This window comes from Thunnus thynnus, chromosome 19, assembly GCF_963924715.1.
Source record: "Thunnus thynnus chromosome 19, fThuThy2.1, whole genome shotgun sequence".
In the NCBI taxonomy this organism is placed as follows: Eukaryota; Metazoa; Chordata; class Actinopteri; order Scombriformes; family Scombridae; genus Thunnus; species Thunnus thynnus.
In genome coordinates, this window is record NC_089535.1 from 21960787 (window position 1) to 21982600 (window position 21814).

At 39.0% G+C, this 21814-nt stretch overlaps 1 protein-coding gene across 2 annotated transcripts in view; it reads left to right on the forward strand.

Moving 5' to 3' along the window:
* The first annotated feature begins 1813 nt into the window (after positions 1-1813).
* The window catches only part of phf24 (PHD finger protein 24), a 31136-nt gene continuing 11135 nt past the window's right edge, over positions 1814-21814 (forward strand). The window contains exons 1-3 of one of the 2 annotated variants that reach the window (XM_067574806.1): positions 1814-2249; positions 12092-12519; positions 14837-15022. In XM_067574806.1, the coding sequence (XP_067430907.1) occupies positions 12094-12519; positions 14837-15022 (612 nt within the window). In that variant the 5' untranslated portion in view covers positions 1814-2249; positions 12092-12093. The remainder of the gene's footprint in view (positions 2250-12091; positions 12520-14836; positions 15023-21814) is intronic. The other variant, XM_067574807.1, reaches the window with a different exon arrangement.

A 21814-nucleotide genomic window follows, 5' to 3' on the forward strand; every position in this document is an offset into this window, starting at 1 on the left:
GTCAATTAGTCCCTTTACACCTTTAATTAAAATGCATCTTGTATCCAGATTGAATCTAGATATGATTTAACCTGATTACATTTACACATTATTAATATGTGTCTCCAGTGTCCACATTGAGATCTGATTGAGATCCAATTGCTTTGTGCAGCTCAAACAACCAAATGTCGAAAAAAAGAAGAAAAAAAACAGATGGTAGCCATCCATGAAGCTGTGCTATTATAAGGACTTTTGTTGCTTTTTGAAGAAGGGAAAAAAGCCGATACTTGGTCTTGTCTTGATTCCATCCATGAGTGTCTTGAATATGCATAGCTTTCTTGCTGCTTTCTTGCTTGTAGTTTATCTCACTAACTGGCTAATGGATGCTACCTCACTGATTTGGAACAGTTTCGCGTGATTACATATTTCCGTCCATGTACTTGTTGTATGTGGATTGACAACGCAATTGGATTTACACTTGTGTTCAATGTGGTTACAATGCATCCCTGACCACCCCTGGAGGTGGTTTGGCCAATTGAATCACAATCCATCCTCAATGCGTATTGGATGCATTTACACCTGTACTTTCATGTGGTCAAGAACTACTCTATTGCAATCCGATCATCCAAAATGCATTGTAATGCAAGGTGTAAAAGGGGTCACAATGTCATTTAGCAGTGCGTATTTCACTGGGAAACAGTATTTTAGACACATTATTGCATTAGCAGTATTTGAGACATACATATAGTGCTGAATCAATTAGTTGTTTAATCGATTAGTCAATTTGCAGAAAATTAATCATCAACTATTTTGACAATTGTTCAAGACACTTATTAGGCAAAAATCGCAAAGATTCACTCCTTTCAGCTTCTGTTTTTTGTTGGTTTTATATGATTGTAAATTGGGTTTTGGACTTGGTTGGACATGGCATGCAATTTGAAGATGACACCTCTTGTGGACTTTTTAAAAATCAACTGAAAAGATCTTTGACAGATCATGAAAAGAAATACTTAGGTGCAGCCCTTCATATATGATAAATGTTATTAGTTATTGTATAAGTTGTGGTTCATCATGTTTGGCCACTGTCCATTGCATTGAATAGGTTATTCTAACAAAAGTTACAATAATGGAGATTGTCATAAAAAAGTACTTCAGTAAACTATTGAATTACTGCATCCCATCTGCCTTCATCATGCTGAGAGGAAGTGCTGGCACATTCAAAGCTAAATATGGTCCATTAGGTATAAAATAGCCACCATTAGCATAAATATTGATTGCAGGGCCTGGGCCAAAAGCAACTTCACTGGTAATTTTTTAATCACATAATAGAAGGATGATATTCAACGAAGTGGATATATTATATATTTCCTGCTTCTTAATGATAGATTGTTTGGAGATCGTTGCAATTTAAAAATAATAAAAGACTCACTTCATAATTATGTGGAGAACTCATACAATGCAGATATGTGGTAGTGAGGACCATGAGCCAAGTGAAAACAGAAATTTAAGGTTTTTAATAAGAAACTTTCATCATCTGGTCTCCTCTCAGCACCACAACATCAAATGTAATCTGTGGTGTGCAGATGCAGCTCTGCATGCATAAGATGCCTCTACATCACACATCCTCTTATGCCAAAAAAAAGTGAGTCAAATGGGATTCAAACCTACACACAGCGTTTGTCATAACGTCATTATTTTGGGAGCCTCGGGGTCCCGGCCAATCAAGACGCTCCAGGTTTGGTTGAGGAGGAGCCCATAAGTTATTAACCTGAATGATCACGACTAACTCGGTGGGGCGGGGGGGGGGGGGGGGGGGGGGGGTGAAAATATGATGGTCATAAATCCGTGATTTAACTTCAGTGGACGCCTGTGAGTCTGCACCAAGGTCTCCTCCTGCCACAACTGCCAGCCAGCAAGCTGCGTGTGTGCTCAGACGCTGAGGGAGTAGCTGAGGAAGGGTTTAAAAAAAAGAAGAAGAAGAAAAAAGGAAAAAGATTTCAGCACCGGAGCTGTCCACGGCTCTTGGAGAAGTCTATCGCCGCTTAAAAGGAGAAACTGCTTCCGACTGTAAATTTTCCTCTGTGGGACTCTGAGGCGGACGGAATAATAAACTGCTGTGCCATTCATCTCTCTCCGGGGCTACCGACTGGCGAGTAACGGCGCACATACTTCATTTGAGCAAAGTCTTGCCATGCTGGACGGCCGGGTGTAAGACAGAAAGGATAAAGTCCCAATAAGTCGCGGTGAACACCAGCCTTTACCCTTTAACGGTGAGTCCACACTGGCTGCTCGGCTTTTCTCATACCGCTCTTTAAAATGTTACATAACAAACTGAAAACTGCCATGCTGGTCTGCATTCAGTGTTTTGTGTTGATATTGGAAACATGGGTTGTGAACGAGACTAGGTGGATTTTGCCGGGAAGCCTCATTACAGATGCTTGTATGAGACGCATATTTAGGTCAGCATCCACATGGGTGTGGATGCGCGCTTGCTTGCGTTTGTTATCAAACTACAGGAGTTCCCATCGCTATCTCTAGTGGCTTTAGCTGTCTTTGTGTCCCTCTCTTTTTATAGCCGTGCACTTGTGCGAAAAATCAGCAAAAATGAGAGTAAACAGCCCAAATTAGGGGAGTTCTTGGACTGTAGTTGGTGCATGTGCGTCATTTGGAGGATGAGCACCAGGCTACTGCCTTTTTCTACGACCTTTTAAGTTGTATCAGGAGGGATTCTGCAACTAATGGCATGGCTGGGCAATTCTGCTCCTGCTTGCAGCAGCAATGCTGTAGTTTGCTCAGTCTCCAGCTGCTCTGTCCACTTTTCCCAGCACTGTCCCATAGGGGAGTGCTGCTGTCCATTAAGCCCCCCATCAGTCTTTGTTTTGTTGTTATCTCCTGGCCCATATAGGTGCACAAACAAGCCAATTTCAGTGTTAACCTTGGAGTGAGTCCTGCTCCTCAGTCTGTGACAGATCCCTGCAGTCTGAGCTGCTTCACTGCTGCCTGCTCCGCGGTTATTGTCAGACTCTCTCGGAGCGTTTGGCTGGCACAAGCTCTCTGCCTGGCAGCGCCTGAATGCCAACGTGATGTCTCCAGTCTAACGATGCATTGAGATTTAAATACCTCCTCTTCTATTCTGGCACATTTATTTTGTCAGTTCACAGGCTGAATTTCATAGCTCCACATACATTTTAGCTTTGAGCATGTTATGTTTTTTTTGTGGGGAATGTTGTTTATGTACAAACACAAGGATGTCAGAGTTGTTGTTTCGTGCACATAGCAGTGTGTTTATTCCAGAGGCAATGAGGAATGTGATCAGTGCAGCACACAGGCATTAAGACAACCATCCTTAACCTATTTGATTTGATTCATTTAGCTCTGTGTGTCTGAGTGCACGTACATTTGCGTGTTTTAAATGCTTGTTAATGATTCCACTCACTAGCTATTGCAAGGCTCTGGGTGAACTCGTTAGTGTAATTAGTTCCAGATCTTTGCTTCCCTGGTCCATGGGTGAGATCTTCGGCTAAAGGGGGATTCATTCCCATGAAAAGGCGTGCTGTTTGGTGCTCCCATTCAAAAAATACCCCCCCAAACCCACCCCCTTTCTGAAACAAGGAATGAAAAGGAGGGCTGGTTGGGATTCTAATCAGCACATACCAGTGACATCCAACAGCTTTGGGAAGGGAATCATACAGTCAGAGGAACACACACCCACATGACATGAGAGTAAAGCCAGATACAGTTCAGCATCCTTTTCAAGCCTTTATGACGTAAAATGCATGAATACATAACAGTGTGTCAGACGAGTTTGGCTTGAAAAATTGGGTCTTTTTATGATCTGTTGACTAGTAGGTAATGGTACTGAAAACTGCAGATTTATTGCTGTTTTGTTTGTCATGTAATGCCGTGGTTCCTAACTTGCAACTTGAGGGCTCCTAATTGGAGTTGTCACAAGATGGAAAAAAAATTCTGTTAGATCCTTTTTTTTCCTGGCTTTTATCTTACTTTTGCCTGAGAAGTACTGGATACATCCTCTCCAGGTCTCTGAAAAGACTTCCAGTGAAACAATCTGAGAGGGAAAAATCACTCTTTGGTTATAGCTAAGGCTATAACCTGGATCAGAAATAGAAATTGCTTCATTTAAAAAGACTGTTGTAAGGTGTTTTGGTAATATGGATTACTGGAAATAATAGACTGGAAAAAATGCAAAATTACTTTATATAGTACCAACCAAACAGTTTTGACAAATACATTTAGAAGAAAACGTGATTGTTTCCACATTGTTAAGTTTTCTGTGGAGTGATCATAATAGGTCCATCTTGAAAGGTGAAGTTATTTTAACTTAATTATTGAACATGGCAGTCTGTTACATAATGACAGTGACCTTGTACAACATCTCCAAGCAATATCCTCTTGGTTTTTCTCAGTGGCACCCTGCCAGCCAAATGTGCATCTAATGACAACAGCTTATATGAACAATTCTAACTCAAAGAATAATACATCTCTGTTAAAGAATTGACTGTAGTTGGTGTGGGCTATTTTCCTTAGAATGATAAATGACTGTTATATGAGCTCTTGTAGATCTCAATAACTTCCCCATGGTGACACAAGGGCAGTAGAGGAATGAATACTAATATAGACCTTAAGGTGTCTTTGGGGACCTCTAATACACTGCTGCTTACAGGAGAAAATGGATTCCAATTCAAAGTAAAGATAAATTTCCTGTTTAAGCATAATATGCTAGGCCCTAGCCAATAGTCCAAGAGACAAAAATATATCCACCAGCATGATTTTTTCTTATCTCTCTAAGATGCATAACATCCACAAAATGACTTCGGGTGGAAATAAGAATTTCATAAACACAGAAGCATGATGACTGAACACTAGTCCGGTGTTTTGGATGCTGCTGTTGTTGTGAACTGATAGTGGGAGTTTGTGTGTTTTGCCCGACATGGTCTGGTAGTGTTCAATTGATAAGTGAAGTGTGGGGAGACTACAAAAGGAGTACTCAGAGGAGCAGAAAAAAAAGTCACAATGATTTGAAGAGCACTTTGGTGCCACCTCCCTTTGAAATTATCAATATTTAATTAAAGCAAGGTACTCCTTAGAGCTTCATCTTTGCTCATCACAGTCTATTGCTTAAACAAGACAAGGGCCTGAATGCATACTGAACCTGAAATATTGCAAAAGTATCTGATGTGTCAGAGAAAATGTTGAGACAGAAGGAATGATTTGCTTTTCAGTATCACAAAAAAGATTTTTCACCTTGGAATATGGAGGAATACAGGAAAAGTCATCCTGTCACATAGTATAAAGCATAAAAATGAGTGAATTGCTGATATAATTCACTACTTAGAGAATATTCTATCGCAGTGCAGCTTGACAGAATAACATTTCCTCAGCCATATATGTCAGGTTCTGCCCTAAGGAGTGGCCCTGTTTTCCTTCCCTTCGTCCAGATCTTTTTTTATCCAGGGGCATTTAAATCATTCAGAGGGGTCTGGGAAGGAGAGCAGAGCAGTGGAGGCAGCTGCTCCTGCAGGAGCCAAGCAAACGTCAAGCCTGAGGGGGTTTTACCCCATCCTCCTGAGCTTGTATTGCCCTCAAATGTAATACTATGGGTGAATTTGGGAGACTGTTGAGCCTTAGTCACAGTGACAGTGTCTATCAGTTATGATAACATTGTGTTCACCAAAATAATTGCTGAGATCTGGAAATACAGAAAAATCACTAGAATGATGTCCGAAGGTCAGTCAGACTATCATACAGGTTGTAAACAATAATAGTTTTAGCCACATTATCTAAACAACTTTGGAGGTAAAACCAAAACTGAGGGCATCTGAAATATTTAATTAAGACCTGAAAGTTTAATTAAGAAGTCAATCTATAAACCGTGATGAATGTTCACAACAAACAGTTTGGATAATAATATTACTGTTCCTTAATTTTGTCTTCCAAATGAAGTTTTGCTAACCTAGAGGCTTGTTTAAAGACGTACTCCAGCAATTCACACTGGATCCCACATTTCACACAATGCAACTGGATAGAATATTTCATTAGAATCTCAATGCCTTGTAAACACCCATGTCTTTTTTTTTTTGATTAATTGTTTTGAGTGATTTTTTAAGGAAAAATACAAAAATACTCAGGTTCCAGTTTCTTAAATGTGAACATTTACTGGTTTCTTTAGTAAACTGTATATCTTTGGGTTATGGACTGTTGGTTGGGACAAAATAATTAGCTTTGGGAAGCGGTGATTGACATTTTTCACCATTTTCTGACATTTCATAGATCCAGCAGCTAATCAATTAATCAAGAAAAAAATTGACAGATTAATCTGTAATGAAAATAAATGTTAGTTGCAGCCCTAAATTTGTTGTTGCCAGCCCAAGCTGGTTTAACCCTGATGACATCACTATGAAATCAACAGCATTAGTCTCTCAGACTTGACCAAGCTCCTCCAGAGACACAGAAGACATTACACTGGCTAAGTAGCACTAAACAATCCCCCTTAAATCCTCTTTGATCAAATGACTACTTGAGTTTCTTGCTCTCTTAGTCATTTTTTTAAATCTGCGTTCCCAGATTTCAGCAATGAACTTGGTAAATGCAATTTATTACGAGGATAGGATTGACTACAAAAATATGACCAAAGTTTTAATAAACGGTTTGATAAATGTGGATATATGCATCTTCTTCAAAAGATATTTGTGTCTTTGTTGTAAATAGAATACTGTCATGGAAGGAAAACAAATATATCACCAATCTCTCATGTGAGCTTGAAGTGGATGCAGGTGTTGAGCTGCACAAATATGCTGTCAGTCAGGCAGGAAAAGGTTGAGCAGTTTGACAGGCTTGTGGTCAAAAGCTTTAGGATCTCAAGACTTGCAAGGCAACCAAGTGGCAGGTTACCCAGCGCTATCTAATAAACTAAGGTATCAAAGCGAGCCACTGACCCATTTGTGTCAGAATCAACTCTTACTCAGAGGGGAAAAAAACACGAGGCCATTATTTAAAATTCATAAGTTAACCTGAAAATGACAAGGTCTCCTGTGTGCTCAGACATTTTTCTCATCAGCATTGGCTTCACTTCCAGCATAGTTTAGAGAATGCAAATGGTGAGAGGTGCATGCCTCTCTAGCATCCTGTCTTCATCTTCCCTCTGGCATCATATAATTTCCCGCTACATACATGAATGTAGATTTCTATTACAATCTATTATTGAATTCTTTTGAAAAATGAGTTGGGGCACAGGATTTATTAATAATGCAGGAAAATAGGCATTGTTGTTCTCTCTTTTGTTTTTTTATTAAGATCATGAAAACTATTGGTTATTAATATTGTTTTGTCATTAATAATCGTAAATGCAAGTTTGCTTTCCTTTGAGACATGAGAGATATGATATTTTGACTAAGAGGTATTACTCAATGTTTTCTCTCAGGGTTTGATTTTCAAAGGATATTGAAATTATATTCATGCTATTACTGCTGGCATTGATTTGATGGAGTACATGAAGGCTCTGGCATTTGTAATAGTACTTAGTTTACTGTTATTGTTTCTGATGTTTACTCCCAACTGTTTATGAAGCCTATTCACTTTGCTAGCCATTAAAGAACAATTTGTTTATTCTTGATTATCTCATTTGAAATGGCACGGTCCATTATCTGCACTGTGCAGTAATTGAGGATCTAGCTGTGGTGCCAGCATTTAGCTAATATGTCAACCATACCATTATTCTGAGCCTCGCCTTCAAGCATTTCAAACTTGCTTTTTCCCTGTGCAGAGGAGACAGTTTACAAGCTGGTCCTTGCAGGCATCTCTGGCATCTAAAGGCTTTCGTTGTCTGATGTCGGTGCCGGCACTGCTCTGAGCCAGAATAGGAAGGTCACTTCAGTGGATAATCAACCCCCTATAATCATCACTGTGGCCTCTTGTATTGTGATCACGATATCTACAGTGCAAGTATGAGCTGTCTAGATGGTTTCTCTGCATGTATCTGAAAATCGGCTAATACAAGACTTCTTCTAACCTTTTTCTCAAAGGTTTACATAATTGGTTCCCAACCTTTTTGGCTTGTGACCCCTTATAGCCAAGCAATGCCTACTCCTCACTGCCTGTCACAGGTTGCATAATATGTCTGTTACCTGTGAGCTGTTCAACCAAAGAATGTTGTTCCCTTCTTAGATAGTTTTTTAGTCTGGAAGAGGAAAACTCTGGAAAACTCTCTGTGTTTTACAAGCAAAAAAGAACAAAGACTTCTTATTTTGTGTACTAGAAATGTGTTCTTCTTTGTTTCTATCTTGTTAATCATCTCATGCCTTCAGATGTATTTTGTGACCCTTTGGGGCTGTGACCCCAAGTTTATGAACCAATGGTTTAGATTATGTAATAGTCCTGTAAAGGACTGCATATGTCCTTGCATACAAGGACATGTTCCTATGTATATGATACATATAAATATAATTCATACTTATGATTGGCTTGCTGGGGTGGCTGAGTGGTTACGATACAGGACATACTGTACACAGTTACCAAAACGCTCTGGTTTGATTCCAGCCAGGGGCCTTTGTTACATGTTTAAGAATTAATTTTCCAGTTTGATATTTGTTATACAATGGGCATTTTGGCAGGTTATTGTTTAATCAGAATGTTGGGAGGGAGGGGTATTTGAAGATAGACACATTTGGATTCTGTTAAATAATTTACTCACTGTAAACAGACATTATGATGAAATATCTGTTCATTTCCTTTCCCCCTGCTATCTAAAAACCAATCCCAACCGCTCCTGCATTAAAATAATGGAACAAAACCTTTCAGCCTAAGCTCATCTGTGCTAAAAGACAACAGACTGAGCTGATTGTCATTCTTGCAGTCAGGATAACAGTCTCACCAGTATTCCGCTGGCCTACATATGTGTATTTTAATCATTTTATATTCTCAGCATATCCCTTTCAGTTATTAGACTGCAGGAGGGTAACTTGAAAGACTGACCTTTTAAATGATGTGGTTGTCCTTGAGGAAGACAATCAATCAATGTATCCTAATGTTTTCACAATTCATGACTTGGCACTTATTATAATATATATGCAATTAAAGTACATTTTGTACAAAGAGGAAATGATAGAAAGTGTGTACAAGTTAATATGAGTTGAGCAAAACAAATGAAAAAAAGAAACACAAACATTCTTTTAAAAGCAATTTTTCCAATTAATATTTTTGTTTTCTGAGCAGTAACAAGCCATTTCGCCACTGTCTGCCATTTTTTAAAACTTTTTGTCCAACCCTAAGCAGCTCTTCTATGCCTATTATGAGCTTTGGAACAATACAGTCAATCAACAAAACAAGTGAGTGATTTGAGTAAGCATTTTGGAGTATACTTCATTATGTAATTTTTGGAATGTGAATTCTACATACTCAAAACATGGTTAAAATTAGTCACCTGGGACACCTGCTAATAAATCCCTTCCCACTGCAGGGGTGGCGTGCGTTAGCTAATTTGGCCTTTGACCTCCATAAAGAGAGATGCCTTCTAAAATAGATATTCATTCCAGGAATCAATAAAGTATCACTTTGCTTGTGTTTTGTCTGTATGTAGGCAAATCAAACTGCAACTAACATTCAAGGAGCTTTTAATGTTGATTTGTTTTAACTGTGATGACGTGTCATCTCACTGTTTACATCTTGAAGTTTTTTATGGATCGTTCAAATGTATGAAACCAGAGAGAGTGCAGCCTATGTTTAAGTCTGTGCAATACAAATGTGTGTCGTATCTTCTCTTGTCTATGAAGCATCAGTCCACCAGCAGGCTGAGAACATAAGGTCTCTGCAGGCTATTAGAGTAGCTTGGGAGGAAGAGAGAGGGAATGACTCCCATTTCACTTCTAATAAATGCGATTGAATTTCACACAAGCACTTATGTGGAGCGTGGATAGATGGGATTGCATTTCAGAGCAAAGACACATGTCCCATAAGTACCATGTAATCAACTTGAATCTATGACGGCGCCTTTTTTCAATGATGGAATTTATGGTTGGGTCTCACTTAAGTGGAAATGAGAACAAAGTCAGTTCCTATCTTTTTTTTTCTTTTTTTTCTTCTTCCACATACCGTAAATAATTACACTTAATGTCTCCAGGAATTATGCAATCACCTGAAAATATTTGGTAAAGATTTCCTAACCAATGCAAAATCAAACTGTTTTGGCATTTCAGACAAATTCTTGGCAGTTTCAGTGTTAGCTTTAATGACCAGCAAAAACTCATCAAGAACTGTCTGGGATAGTGAAGACAATTTTCTCCTTTGGGATCAATAAAGCTGATCTTATCTTATCTCAAATCATTTCACTTAGTGAGCATTCGAAAATTCAAGAAAAGGTAAGTCAGAGTTGGCATCCATGCGTGGCTGAAATCAGCAAGTTGTGGTGATTGATACTGTGTATGAGTATTCTACTGGGACCAATAAAAACAAGCACACAATTTGTATGCACTCCCTCTATTTGGATTTTCTGAACTCAGAGCAAAATCAGGCCTCCTGAGAATATTAAGGAAGTTAATTTACCAATCATTAAACAGGTGATGGTTTATGCCAGCCCACAGACTGAAAAGGGCAACCTTTGGGTCAGGAAAGTCACACCAATAATCCCTGGCCAATTCAGAAAATTTGGTTGGGGAAATAGGATAATGGGAAACACCTCATTCAGCATAAAATGGAGATTCTCTTGAGCTTTTGAATGAATGTGACATATTGCTGACAACAGGCATGCATGTGTGTATAGATGTTGGATATTTTCCATCTTGGTTTGACTGCTAACCTTTTAAGGGATCGGTTCTATTGCCTTTACCCAATATAATGCTGGTGAATGGCACGTTGGATGTGCTGCTCAAAGCAGTGAAAATTTGTTAGTGGTCAACAGTTGTCATAGGGACTATTTCTTCAGTAGAAAGTAGGTCAAATGAAAACACTTCACAGTGAGGTCTGCGGAGCTTCCAAGAGTAACTGGGACATTGTGACTGGAAGGACACACTGCTGACCCTTTATCAGTGCTGTGAACATCACAAGCAAAATTCTTTTCACCTACATTATATCAGGGTGAAGGCACAAATCTCGGACACTATATCTAAAAACCTTGACAAATAAAAACAGAACTTTCTTCATGGCTAGATACTATGAAGGGAAAGTGAATTTGCCAGCTTTTGTGCGCTATAATTTGTATGTTGGAAGAGATACAAAGTGTATGTGTGTAAGTGTCTGTTAAAAATTTGATTTATTAGTCTGTAGCATTGCTATCTCACTATTAAGTGTTGGATTTATCAGAACATTGACAAGCAGTTATTCATTGGCAGGTAGATGCATGTCATCCTTCATATGATGAGTTTTGGAGAGCCACAGACACATTAGAGCAAAGTATAGATTTCTGCATCGATACTGTATCCCTTACTCATGGTGGTATGGACAGGAAGATGAGTGTATGACGGCACAGTTGCTAATGTTGTCTTAAATATTTGCCACAGTTGCAGGGGCCCTAAGGTCTTATTTAGGATTTGAATTCTCATATCTGCTGTGTAAAAAAAATGTGCAATTTTTCCAGTGTGCTGGGAATTCTGAGACCTACTTTCTTAGTTTGCACCTTTATATTTTCCACTTTTCCACATAATAATAATAATAATAATAATAATAATAATAATAATAATGATAATAATAATAATAATAATAATAATAATAATAATAATAATAATAATAATAATAATAATAATAATAATAATAATAATAATAATTATTAATTATTACTATTAATCGTGGCCTCTATCAGTTCTTTTTTCAATCCTTTTTCTCAGAGTTTCAAGTCATTTTTGAAATGGCTGATCTTGTCCACTCCGTATCATTTTGATTTGGAGCTACCACTGTAGGACATGCATATGTACATACACAGTACATGAGTGGATATTCATTGACAAATACTGCAGGTGTGGAGTGTATATATGTTCTGATCTTGAATACAAGGTTTGTTAATCTTGGATAATAACTGTACCATTGTGGGTCAGGGTTATGATAAAATTTAAATGCAGAGTACTCTTGTAACTGTTCTCTGTTTCTTTCTCTCTCCATCTTTCTGTAGCCATGGGAGTGCTCATGTCAAAGAAGCAGCAGATGGAGAAAGTGCAAAAATGCAGCGCCGTCGTCTCTGCCTTCCAGGCCGGCATTAAGGATCGTCCTGCCCCAGCCAAACAGGCAGAAGGAGAAGTGGAGGAAGGTGATGCGCCCGCTAAAACTTCATCCAGTCCTGAGGAGAAGAACACTGAGGAAGCAGAGGAAGGGGAAACAGACGACAGCGCAGGCCCGTCGACTTCCCAGCAGGCCTCGGCATCAGTGAGGGATGAGTGTAAGGTCAACCAAGAGGCTTGGTCAAGGTTACGGGATGGGAAAGGAGTGGAGCCTGAAGATCTTGACAAGAGCCACCAGCTCACACCGCCTACTTTTGTGCGGCCCAAGAGGGAAGCTGATGATGATCAGCTTGTGGAGGTGGAGCTGGGAAAGAAAGAGCAGGTATTAAATGATGGCCTAAGGTAGCACATAAAGAGGTGGCTAGTGATCTGGTATATATGTCATTGAGAAGCCATGCCCAGGCTGTTATTTAAATCAAGAATATATATTTAAAAATCATTTTACTTGATGACAAAACACACATTATAAATTCGCAAGTCCTGGGATTAAAGAGACGTCTCTGAGATGTCAAAGAATCTCCATGGCAACAGCAGAAAATGATCTCTTTTCCTCCCCCAAGTTAGGCATTATGATAAAGCAGTTCACCCAGACTCTAAAAGAACTCTCAAGCTTTATCTAAACACCCTTGTTGAAGGTGAGACAGTATGGATTTGAAGTTGTTTTCTGCCAGGCCATTTGTTTTCTCACTAGCTGTGAGACATGTTTGTGCGTGAGGGCTCTTCACAGTGAGCATCTTGTGGGCGGGCTGCATTGGCTGGCTCCGAGAGGTGACCATATCCAGGGCGACGCTGACTAACAGGGGATGGAGTTCACGGGAGCACTGACACCATCAGGTTTTCTATTTTGGAAAGAGTAAATACTGCATTGTAACTTAATGCACTGCTGATGCTGCACTTTAACAAGAGGTACAGGAATAAAAGCGTCTACCTTCAATAATAATAGATATGTACTTGGGAATGTTGAAAGACTGAAACAGACGAAAAAGGATATCATCCATGGCTGTGCCAGACCACAATGAGTATCAGTCAGGCTAATGCTTCATGACAAATTATCACAAAACCTAAAACCATGGCGTTAAATTGGTTTTCCATTTGTTCCATCTTTTAAATATAAAGTTCTCCTCTTCTTAGGTCAAGAAAAGTGTGAGCCTTGTCTGTAGACATTGCATCCCTTTTCACATGATATGCTGATGACACTCAGCTGTACCTTTGTGTGTTGATGATGCAAATAATTCTCCACTGTAACATTAAAACAGAAAAGTAAAGCAACAACAACAAAAAAACAAAAACAAAAACAAAACAAAAAAGTCCTTGTTTGCAAGAAATATCAAAATCTAAGATTGCTATAAAATTTATGAGTGGACTCATGCTTCCAAGAGGCTGAATCTTTTCTATTTTTGACATTCAGTGAGCTTTACTCTAGCACAGCCCTCAGGCCAAAATGTTAACTGTACACACAAGATATCTCATACAATAACAGGCAGACTACAGTCAAATTCACTGAGCATATTCAAGCTCCCAAGGGGATGAACCCTCTTCTATTGACCCCATGGCCTTTCCTTTAGTACTACCTTTACATTCTCAGTCCCATTACTGGCAAGACTCTTAAGTGCCCTTTCACACCTGTAGTTCGGTTGATTTGGTCTGGTTCATGTTCACACTAACTTTTTAGAAACAAATCAATATCTGTAAATATAAAGATATGCAGGTGACTAGTATCAGTCTTGATTAGACTGTCTTGGTTACTGTCATCCTTCAGCATCAGTTCTACATGGACCCACGTGGGAAAATCAAATTCTGGTGACTGACATCAAGTCATGCAGCATTTTAATGCTTCTTATGTGTATATTTATGTTCTTTGAAGTCTCAAAGAGCTCTGGAAGAAATAACAGATTATGAGCAGCATTATGAATATTATTAGACGGCAAATGAACTGAATGTTATGAGACAGGATGAAAAAGAGGCTTCTTGTATGGCAATATTACTGGGGGGATTATTGTGGGGTGGCCATGTCACAGACTTTTTAATGGACTGCCATGGTTAAACTGCACAAGACCATTTGAAAGCAGTTGGGTTGTTTGGTACGCACACCAGAGCCTTCATACCAGTCAAAACAAACCATAGTAAATGGGAAAATGCATCAGAGTTTGTTTTTAACAGAACCAAACATCTATGGTGCAGGTATATTCAGGACACTTGATGTAAATGGAGTCATCAGGACATGAGAGGTAGGCCGTAACTGTAAGATAAGCAGTAACTGAGGAAATTTGACAGAGTTTCATCTATGATGTGTCTACAGCCCCGAAGCCGGTGATGTGGCACTAAAAGACAACCAGTGTTGAAACTGACAATGTCTTTTTGTGGTTAACCAGTCAAGCAGTCATTTTCACTGGCTTGACAGCTGAGTACATCCTGGCTGCAAATGGAGTCTACAGAAAAGTCAGACAGAGACTGACAATGAACATGTCAGATGAGGGCACACATATCGGTCTTCATGTCAAAGGCGACACTTCAATCTAAGAACATGAGCACAACACAAACTACTAATACATCATACAATACCACACTCCTCACCTGTTATTCTCTTTATGTAGCCCAGATATCACAGTTTCACTAACACTGCTCTGTTTTTACCTCAGCCACCGAGCGATGAGATGTGTGACGTGTGTGAAGTGTGGACGGCTGATGACCTGTACCCCTGCAAAATTTGCACTCGGGTGTTCCATGACGGCTGCCTGAGGGAGTTGGGCTACCTGCGTGCCGAGGCCTTGCAAGAGATGAGAGATACAGCCCACACTGTTACTGGCTGGAGTTGCTACTATTGTGTAAGCCTGCACAACTCACTGCCAATGTTACTTTCTGAATAACAAACATGCAGTTTTCATAAATGCAGATAGATGGACACATACCAAAAAAAAAAAAAAAAAGTCCTGTTGGCCTGTGTGTTATCGAGGAATTCTGGAGGATTATGTCTGCAAACCTCCATTCTGTGCAGTATTTTCAGTCTGTGGTTTTTTATTTGACTGTTGACTTGCCACCATTCCATCCTGGTTTTTATCATAGAGCGATGACTACTTCGCTGGGAACATTTGTGGCTAATGATATTAGTCATGAGGGAACAAAGGATTGGGAAAAAAACTTTATGTGTTATACTTATTATTCTAATGTACCTTGTTACTTGATAAACAAATCTTTATTTTTTATATAAATAGATTGTCTTCTTGAGTAATTCCATGAGATCATAAGGTGTCACAAACAGGATAAAGGTGCCTGGGGACAATCCAATGCTACAGAGAACAAGTACAGACTCAACTCACTGATTCATGGTTATTACAAAGAAACAGCCACATGTGTTTACAGGTAACAAATCACAGCATTAAAAGTAGATTTTTTACAGTATTGCCTGAAAATAAAATTGAATGTTTGGAAGAAGGAAGACAAATTTCAGCATTATTTCCATTTTTTTTTATGTTAAAAGAAAATAAGAAATATAATATATATTATATATTATATATATATATATAATATATAAGCAATAATCAACATCATAAAAATACGTAAGCAAGAAAACATCAGCAAACATATATGTCAAAATCCCAGTAAACAATTCAAATAAGGTATTCCATGTTCAAAAAGGAGGAGAAAAAAGTTTTTCTAGTCTTACCCTGCACCCCTCCCCCTCTTTTTTTTCTTTAACATAAAACTTTTATGACTAACATGATATGATTATAATCTGGTAATTACCAATTTGGAACTCCATGATGATAATAGCCTGTAATATTTTAAAAACATGAACCTATATTGCCTCATTATTATTAGATTTTACCCCAATAATGTCACCATATTGCTATTTTTAATCAAAATATTACACTGATATAATCTTATTATTGTTAGCAGGTAACCAAAATGTTACTATGCAATTACTAAATATTTCTGCCACATTGTTTTTAGATGTGTTTCCTCATTATTACCTCTTTGTTTCTGGCACCTTAGTACTCTGTTACAAACATTTCTCTCTAATATTACCTAGATATACTCATTAATAATAATAAGGTATTGCCTGTTATTATGTACCTTTGTTAATGACTTTCTATTACCTCTTTATTATCAAAATATTACCTTGGTTTACAGAGCTTGAATGTCAAGTGCTACCTCTAAACCTTTAAAAAACAACCACAGCATAGGAGGAAAAGCACAGGTGGAACTAATATTGTTATTGGCTCTGTTTTCATTTGTTCCATCTGTCCCAGTAAGCCATAACAGTGCACAATTTCTGGACCCTGGAACTCAGACATTTAAATGTACTGCAGACATTATTCATTTCATTAACACTGCTTTTCCTGCTATGACTTTGTCTATACATTCTTTTATTGTTGTTTGGCCAACTAATTAATGTTAATTAGCTACAGCTGACTTGCTGCAGCTTGTTAATACACTGCTATTTATGTAAGTTATAATTAAAACAGCGCTCTTTCAAATTGCAACTTCAATATAAAAACAATTAATTGTTCAGCCCAAGCACTGACAAACAACCTATTTAATATATGTTCTTATTTTGATTAGAGTTCAAATGAAATGAGGCAACCTTCTGGAGGAATTTTGAGTGTCTTTTTAACAATAAAACAAATGTTCAACTTCTCATCAGGAATTCAAGGCCAATGCCAAAAGTGATGACTCTCTGGTGTTCATCACACCGTGAGAGGCATAATGCAGTCTGTTTTAATTTAAGCATAAACAGCTGAAGAGTGCTTTTGCCGGAGGACTCTTCAGAGTAGAGTAGGGGCTTCTCTGTCCTTTGCCAGCCCTGAGAATGTAAATCACTTGCCAAACTTGGTCTGAGAAGGGAGGGGGTGGGGGGTGGGGGGTTGTTTCCACACAATCAGAGAAAAGACACTGAAAGGTCCACTTTCTTTGGCTGGCTTCTGAGGTGTGTGAGGAATGGTGGTGAAAGGAGAAAATTCAGTGAGAGAGAGAGAGAGAGAGAGATATGTTTTATTTAAATTGTGAAATTGTGTCCTCGTAGCTAAAGAAACCAGCTATTTTGTTAGCACATGACAGTCAGCTGTTACAAATCCCCCACTTCTGTAGCATCTGACATTTAATTTCACGCAGGCACAGGAGACTGCTGCTGGCAGATGGATTGGGTTTCCTTGACAGTGGATTTACAGTCAGCCTTCAAAGCAGGCTGCTGCATGTATGGCTCAGTGGCAGCCAATCAGACAGAGGAAGGGTTCTTGTGCACAAGCTTCTCTATCATTACAACACTGACTTCTTTTTTGATGCTTACTGCTAGCTCCTAAGGGTCTTACGGGCAAATCAATGTCATGCTTCAGTTAAAGTTGAGGAGTCCTCGTTAAAGGGTGGCTTCTGGCTTCTCTTTCATCATCCCGAATACCTTTTATTCAGTTAGTGTTCCACTATTTAAATGATAGAGAATAAACTGTAGGTAATAGTAGAGTGTTCATTGATTTTTTGGCCACTGGGCAGCAGTGGAACAAGCTAGAGACATTTTAATACCATATGTTGTTGTTATGGAAAACTTGTTAAAAAAAGTCTATTTTCACATCCAGCTAACATAGAGAAAGAATTCATTTGATGTTGTGTTTCTGTTCACCTGATGAATGTTTGTCCAGTATTCACTCTCGTTTTAGCTCTGGTTTGGTTCCCATCATTTCCTGAGAAAACTATCTGAGTCTTTAGCTGCTAGATGTCACAGGGAGCTGCTCCACTGGAAACAGCTGCTTGATGATGATGTTGATGAGAGTGCAGACTGCAAAAGGATGAGCTAAAAGTGACGAAAAGCCTCCGCAGAACAGAACTGAATGGAATTGCAGGGTGGGGTGATATCTCTCTTTGGTTATGTCACTATGACACCTTACATATTACACATGGTTATCATTCATTGTTAATGTAGAAATATTTAGTAGTACAGTTTTAAAATCAGTAATAAGAATATATATTTGACTTCCTGCTCTGGCACTGTGCCTAAACATGCTTTATTTAAAGCTGTTTGAACAAACAACCAATGCTGTCATTTTTCTGAACAGGTCTCAAATTACTATTTATACAAGCTGCCAGAATAAGATTAGAAGTGATGTTTTTATCAGTAACAGAACCAGGTTTATCACCAAGTAGGTTTGCAAATACAAGGAATTTTGCATTGAACAGAGTGGAGTTATATGATTGTATTTTCTTCCTTGGGGGTCTTTTTCTGTCCTAGAGAACAGATTTTCCAGTTGCTGTAAGCAGGTGTTACACACACAGTGTTAAGGGTGCTCATTTTAATGTGACATCAAAAGAATATATTTAAGGCAGTGGTGGCCTAATGGTTAGAGAAGCGAGCTTGCGAGTGGAAGGTCAATCCCTGGACCAGCAGGATAATTTTGGGTGGGGAAAGTGAAAAAGCAGCACTTGCCCCTCCCTCACTTACCACCTCTGTGGTGCACTTGAGCAAGGCCGTTAACCTCAACTACTCCAGTGGAGCTGCTCAGTGGCCAGCAGATCAGACTGTGGTTGTACTGGGCAGCTTCCAGATGTGAATGTGTGTAACTGTGTGGATGTTATCAGGGTGTTCCTGCAAAAGAGAGGATTACTCTCGGTGAAACTTCCCTGAATAAATAAAGGTTAAAAAAATAGAAAGTTAGAAAGTGTTATTAGATAGACATAACAATGCCATCATGGCATCCATAGCAGATGGCCAATTTCATTGTTTTTCAGACAGCCAGTATTATAAGGGGTAACGCTTGATGAACATAATAGTACTGCAGATTAGAGATGCACAGAAAACATGTCTGGCAAAGAGCAATCAGAGGAAGCAGTGTCCTAATGACAGCAAGATCACTTTTTTGATCTTGTTGATTCTCATCTCACTTTTAGAATTTCAGACACATACAATAATAATATATACATACATATACTTTCTGAATTCCTGTGGGAAAGTGTTAGTAATTACAAGCTTAATTCGATGCAGCACACTAAAAGTAGCAATGAATATAATAATGTAAAAAAACACATAAAAAATGAAGGTAGGCTATGTAGTCACATATAAAAGACTTTTTTAAAGCTGCATTTACAGGTTTAAAGACGCAAACTCAGTAAATCTTTGAAGGCTAAAGCTACAGAGGAGGAGTGAGATAATGGAGAGATAAAGCCAAATATTATGAATGTGATGCAATTTTCAACACCTCCCATGTGGGTAAGGAAAATTATGTCTGTTTTATGGGAGATTGCGTACAAAAGTAATCCTAAATTATCTCCTGAGGTGCCTCGCAGACAAATATGACACTTAATTTCACACATGCACAGGAGGATGAACTGGGACTGACAGGGACACCTTGACATTACTTTAGGCCCTGGGGCCACGGACGTTTTGGAGCCCCCATGCCCCCCCCCCCAGCCCCGCCAATGTTGCCACGGCAACATTAATTCAGCACCCTGCGTCAGTGGACAGTGACAAATAGTAAATGGACTGCCCTCCTAATTAGTCAACACAATATGAAAGTCATCAATATAAGATAATATATCAACAATAAGTCAAGACAAGGCTAGATTACATCAGCCAAGTAGGCCTGTTTGCACAGCAGCAACATAAAATGATCAGTCTTCTCAATTAAATCAGGGAAATTGATCCTCTGCATTTAACCCATCCTATACACACGCACTTGGAGCTGTGGGCAGCCACAGTGCAGTGCCCAGGGACCAACTCCAGTTCTTTTTGCTAGTGCCAGTGGTTAGGGGCACTGACAGGAGTATTAATCCTAACATACATGTTTTTGATAGTGGGAGGAAACCGGACCAACCGGTGGAACCCACGCAAACATGGAGAGAACACACAAAGTCCACACAGTCAAACTCCACAACTCCCTAATAGTGAAGTGCCCTCCTTATCAGTAAAGAGTATGAAACTCTGAAAAATAAGACAATACGTCAACGATAAGTCAAGACAAAGCGAGGTTATTAGCCAAGTAGGCCTGTGTGCACAGTGGAAACACAAGAGGATCAGCCTTTTCATTTAAAAACCTGCAAATATCACAAGCAAAGAACCAGTATAAAAAGAACATATTGTCTTACCTTCAAAAGCGCTTTCTTATGGTCTTTCTTCTTCACTGCGAACTTCTTGATTTTGTCTCCAATTGCCGATGTGTTCTCATCATTGCGCACAAACTCCCAAAATTGAATCACTTCTGCCACAACATCCTCCTCCAAGTCCATGAGATATTTCTGTTGTCCTTTTCAGTGTCTTTACATTGACAATGAAAACTTTTACTGCTGCTTGGTATCGCACCGCCATGTTCAAACCAACGTAATGATTTAAATCATGTTTTTACAAAGAGTGTTGAAGCACAGCGAGACGATTCACTCCTCATCACGTCCGCCCCCGCATCACAGGTAGCTTATTCTCCTACATCGTGTTTACTGGTTTTTTTTGTTTTTTTTTAAGCTCATGTCTCGTGAGGCCCCTGGTCTTCCAGGGCCCGGGGCTTGAGCCCCAGTAAGCCCATGCATTAAGGCGCCATTGGGGACTGAGGGCAATGGAAACAACCAGTGTCCAAAGGTGATCTGCTGCATTTCAAGCTTGATATCTGATGTAACATACTGTGCACGAGAGGTGGGAATCACCTAGTTCAGTGGTTCTCAAACTTTTTCATGTCAAGGACCACTAAACTGACACAAATTAGACCACAGACCCCCATTTGATAAGATTGTGACCCATGGTCCCCCATTAGATAAGATTATTGCTTTCAGATGTTTTATAATAGAAAGTGTATGAAATCCATGACCAAAATAGTCATACATTCTGTCATTGTGTTAACCCGGGGACCCCCTGGAGCCCCCTCAAGGACCCCTGGGGCTCTCCGGACCCCACTTTTACATCCACTGACCTAGCTGATTATTGCCCACAATAATGACAGCATGGTACATTTGACTTGGTGATACACTTGGTGACACATTGTAGATTTGAATGCATTGTCATTTATAACACATTATATCTGTAGAAGTGAGCAGGAACAAGATACCTCTAAAACAAGAAATAATTTATGTAACAAACTGTATTGAGTCTTAGCCTCCTTAATGTACACACAAAGCAACATGAACACAAGTATACTATATGTTTATGTGCTCCAAACCTTAATGTTAGCCACCTGTTCGCTAAACTTTTATCAACATATTCTCATAATGAAAGAACCACATAGGTCAATTGTACCTGCATTCCAGAATGACCAATAGGAGGGTTCTCAGAATGACCCCTAGATGCGTAATATGCCTCTTTTCAAAACTGTTACAAATCACTGTTACAAATGAATTATGTTTTATAGTGTGACAATGTTTTGGTTAAGGCCTGGTTACGTTTAGGCACAATAACCACTTGGTTAGGGTTAGGGAAAGATCATAGTTTGGGTTAAACTGATCACTTGAAAAATGGTTTGTACTTTCTCAAAGTTATGCAACCTTCGTCATCATGGCAACAGTACAGCACAGCAATTGTTGTTATGTTTTTTTTAAAAAAATATCCCAACCCTCTTTCTAATAAGGCAAATTGTCACCTTATATTGATGTCATCAGAACTGGGTCACTTCGCTGGGTCATAATTACGTAATGGTGTAAACTTAACTATA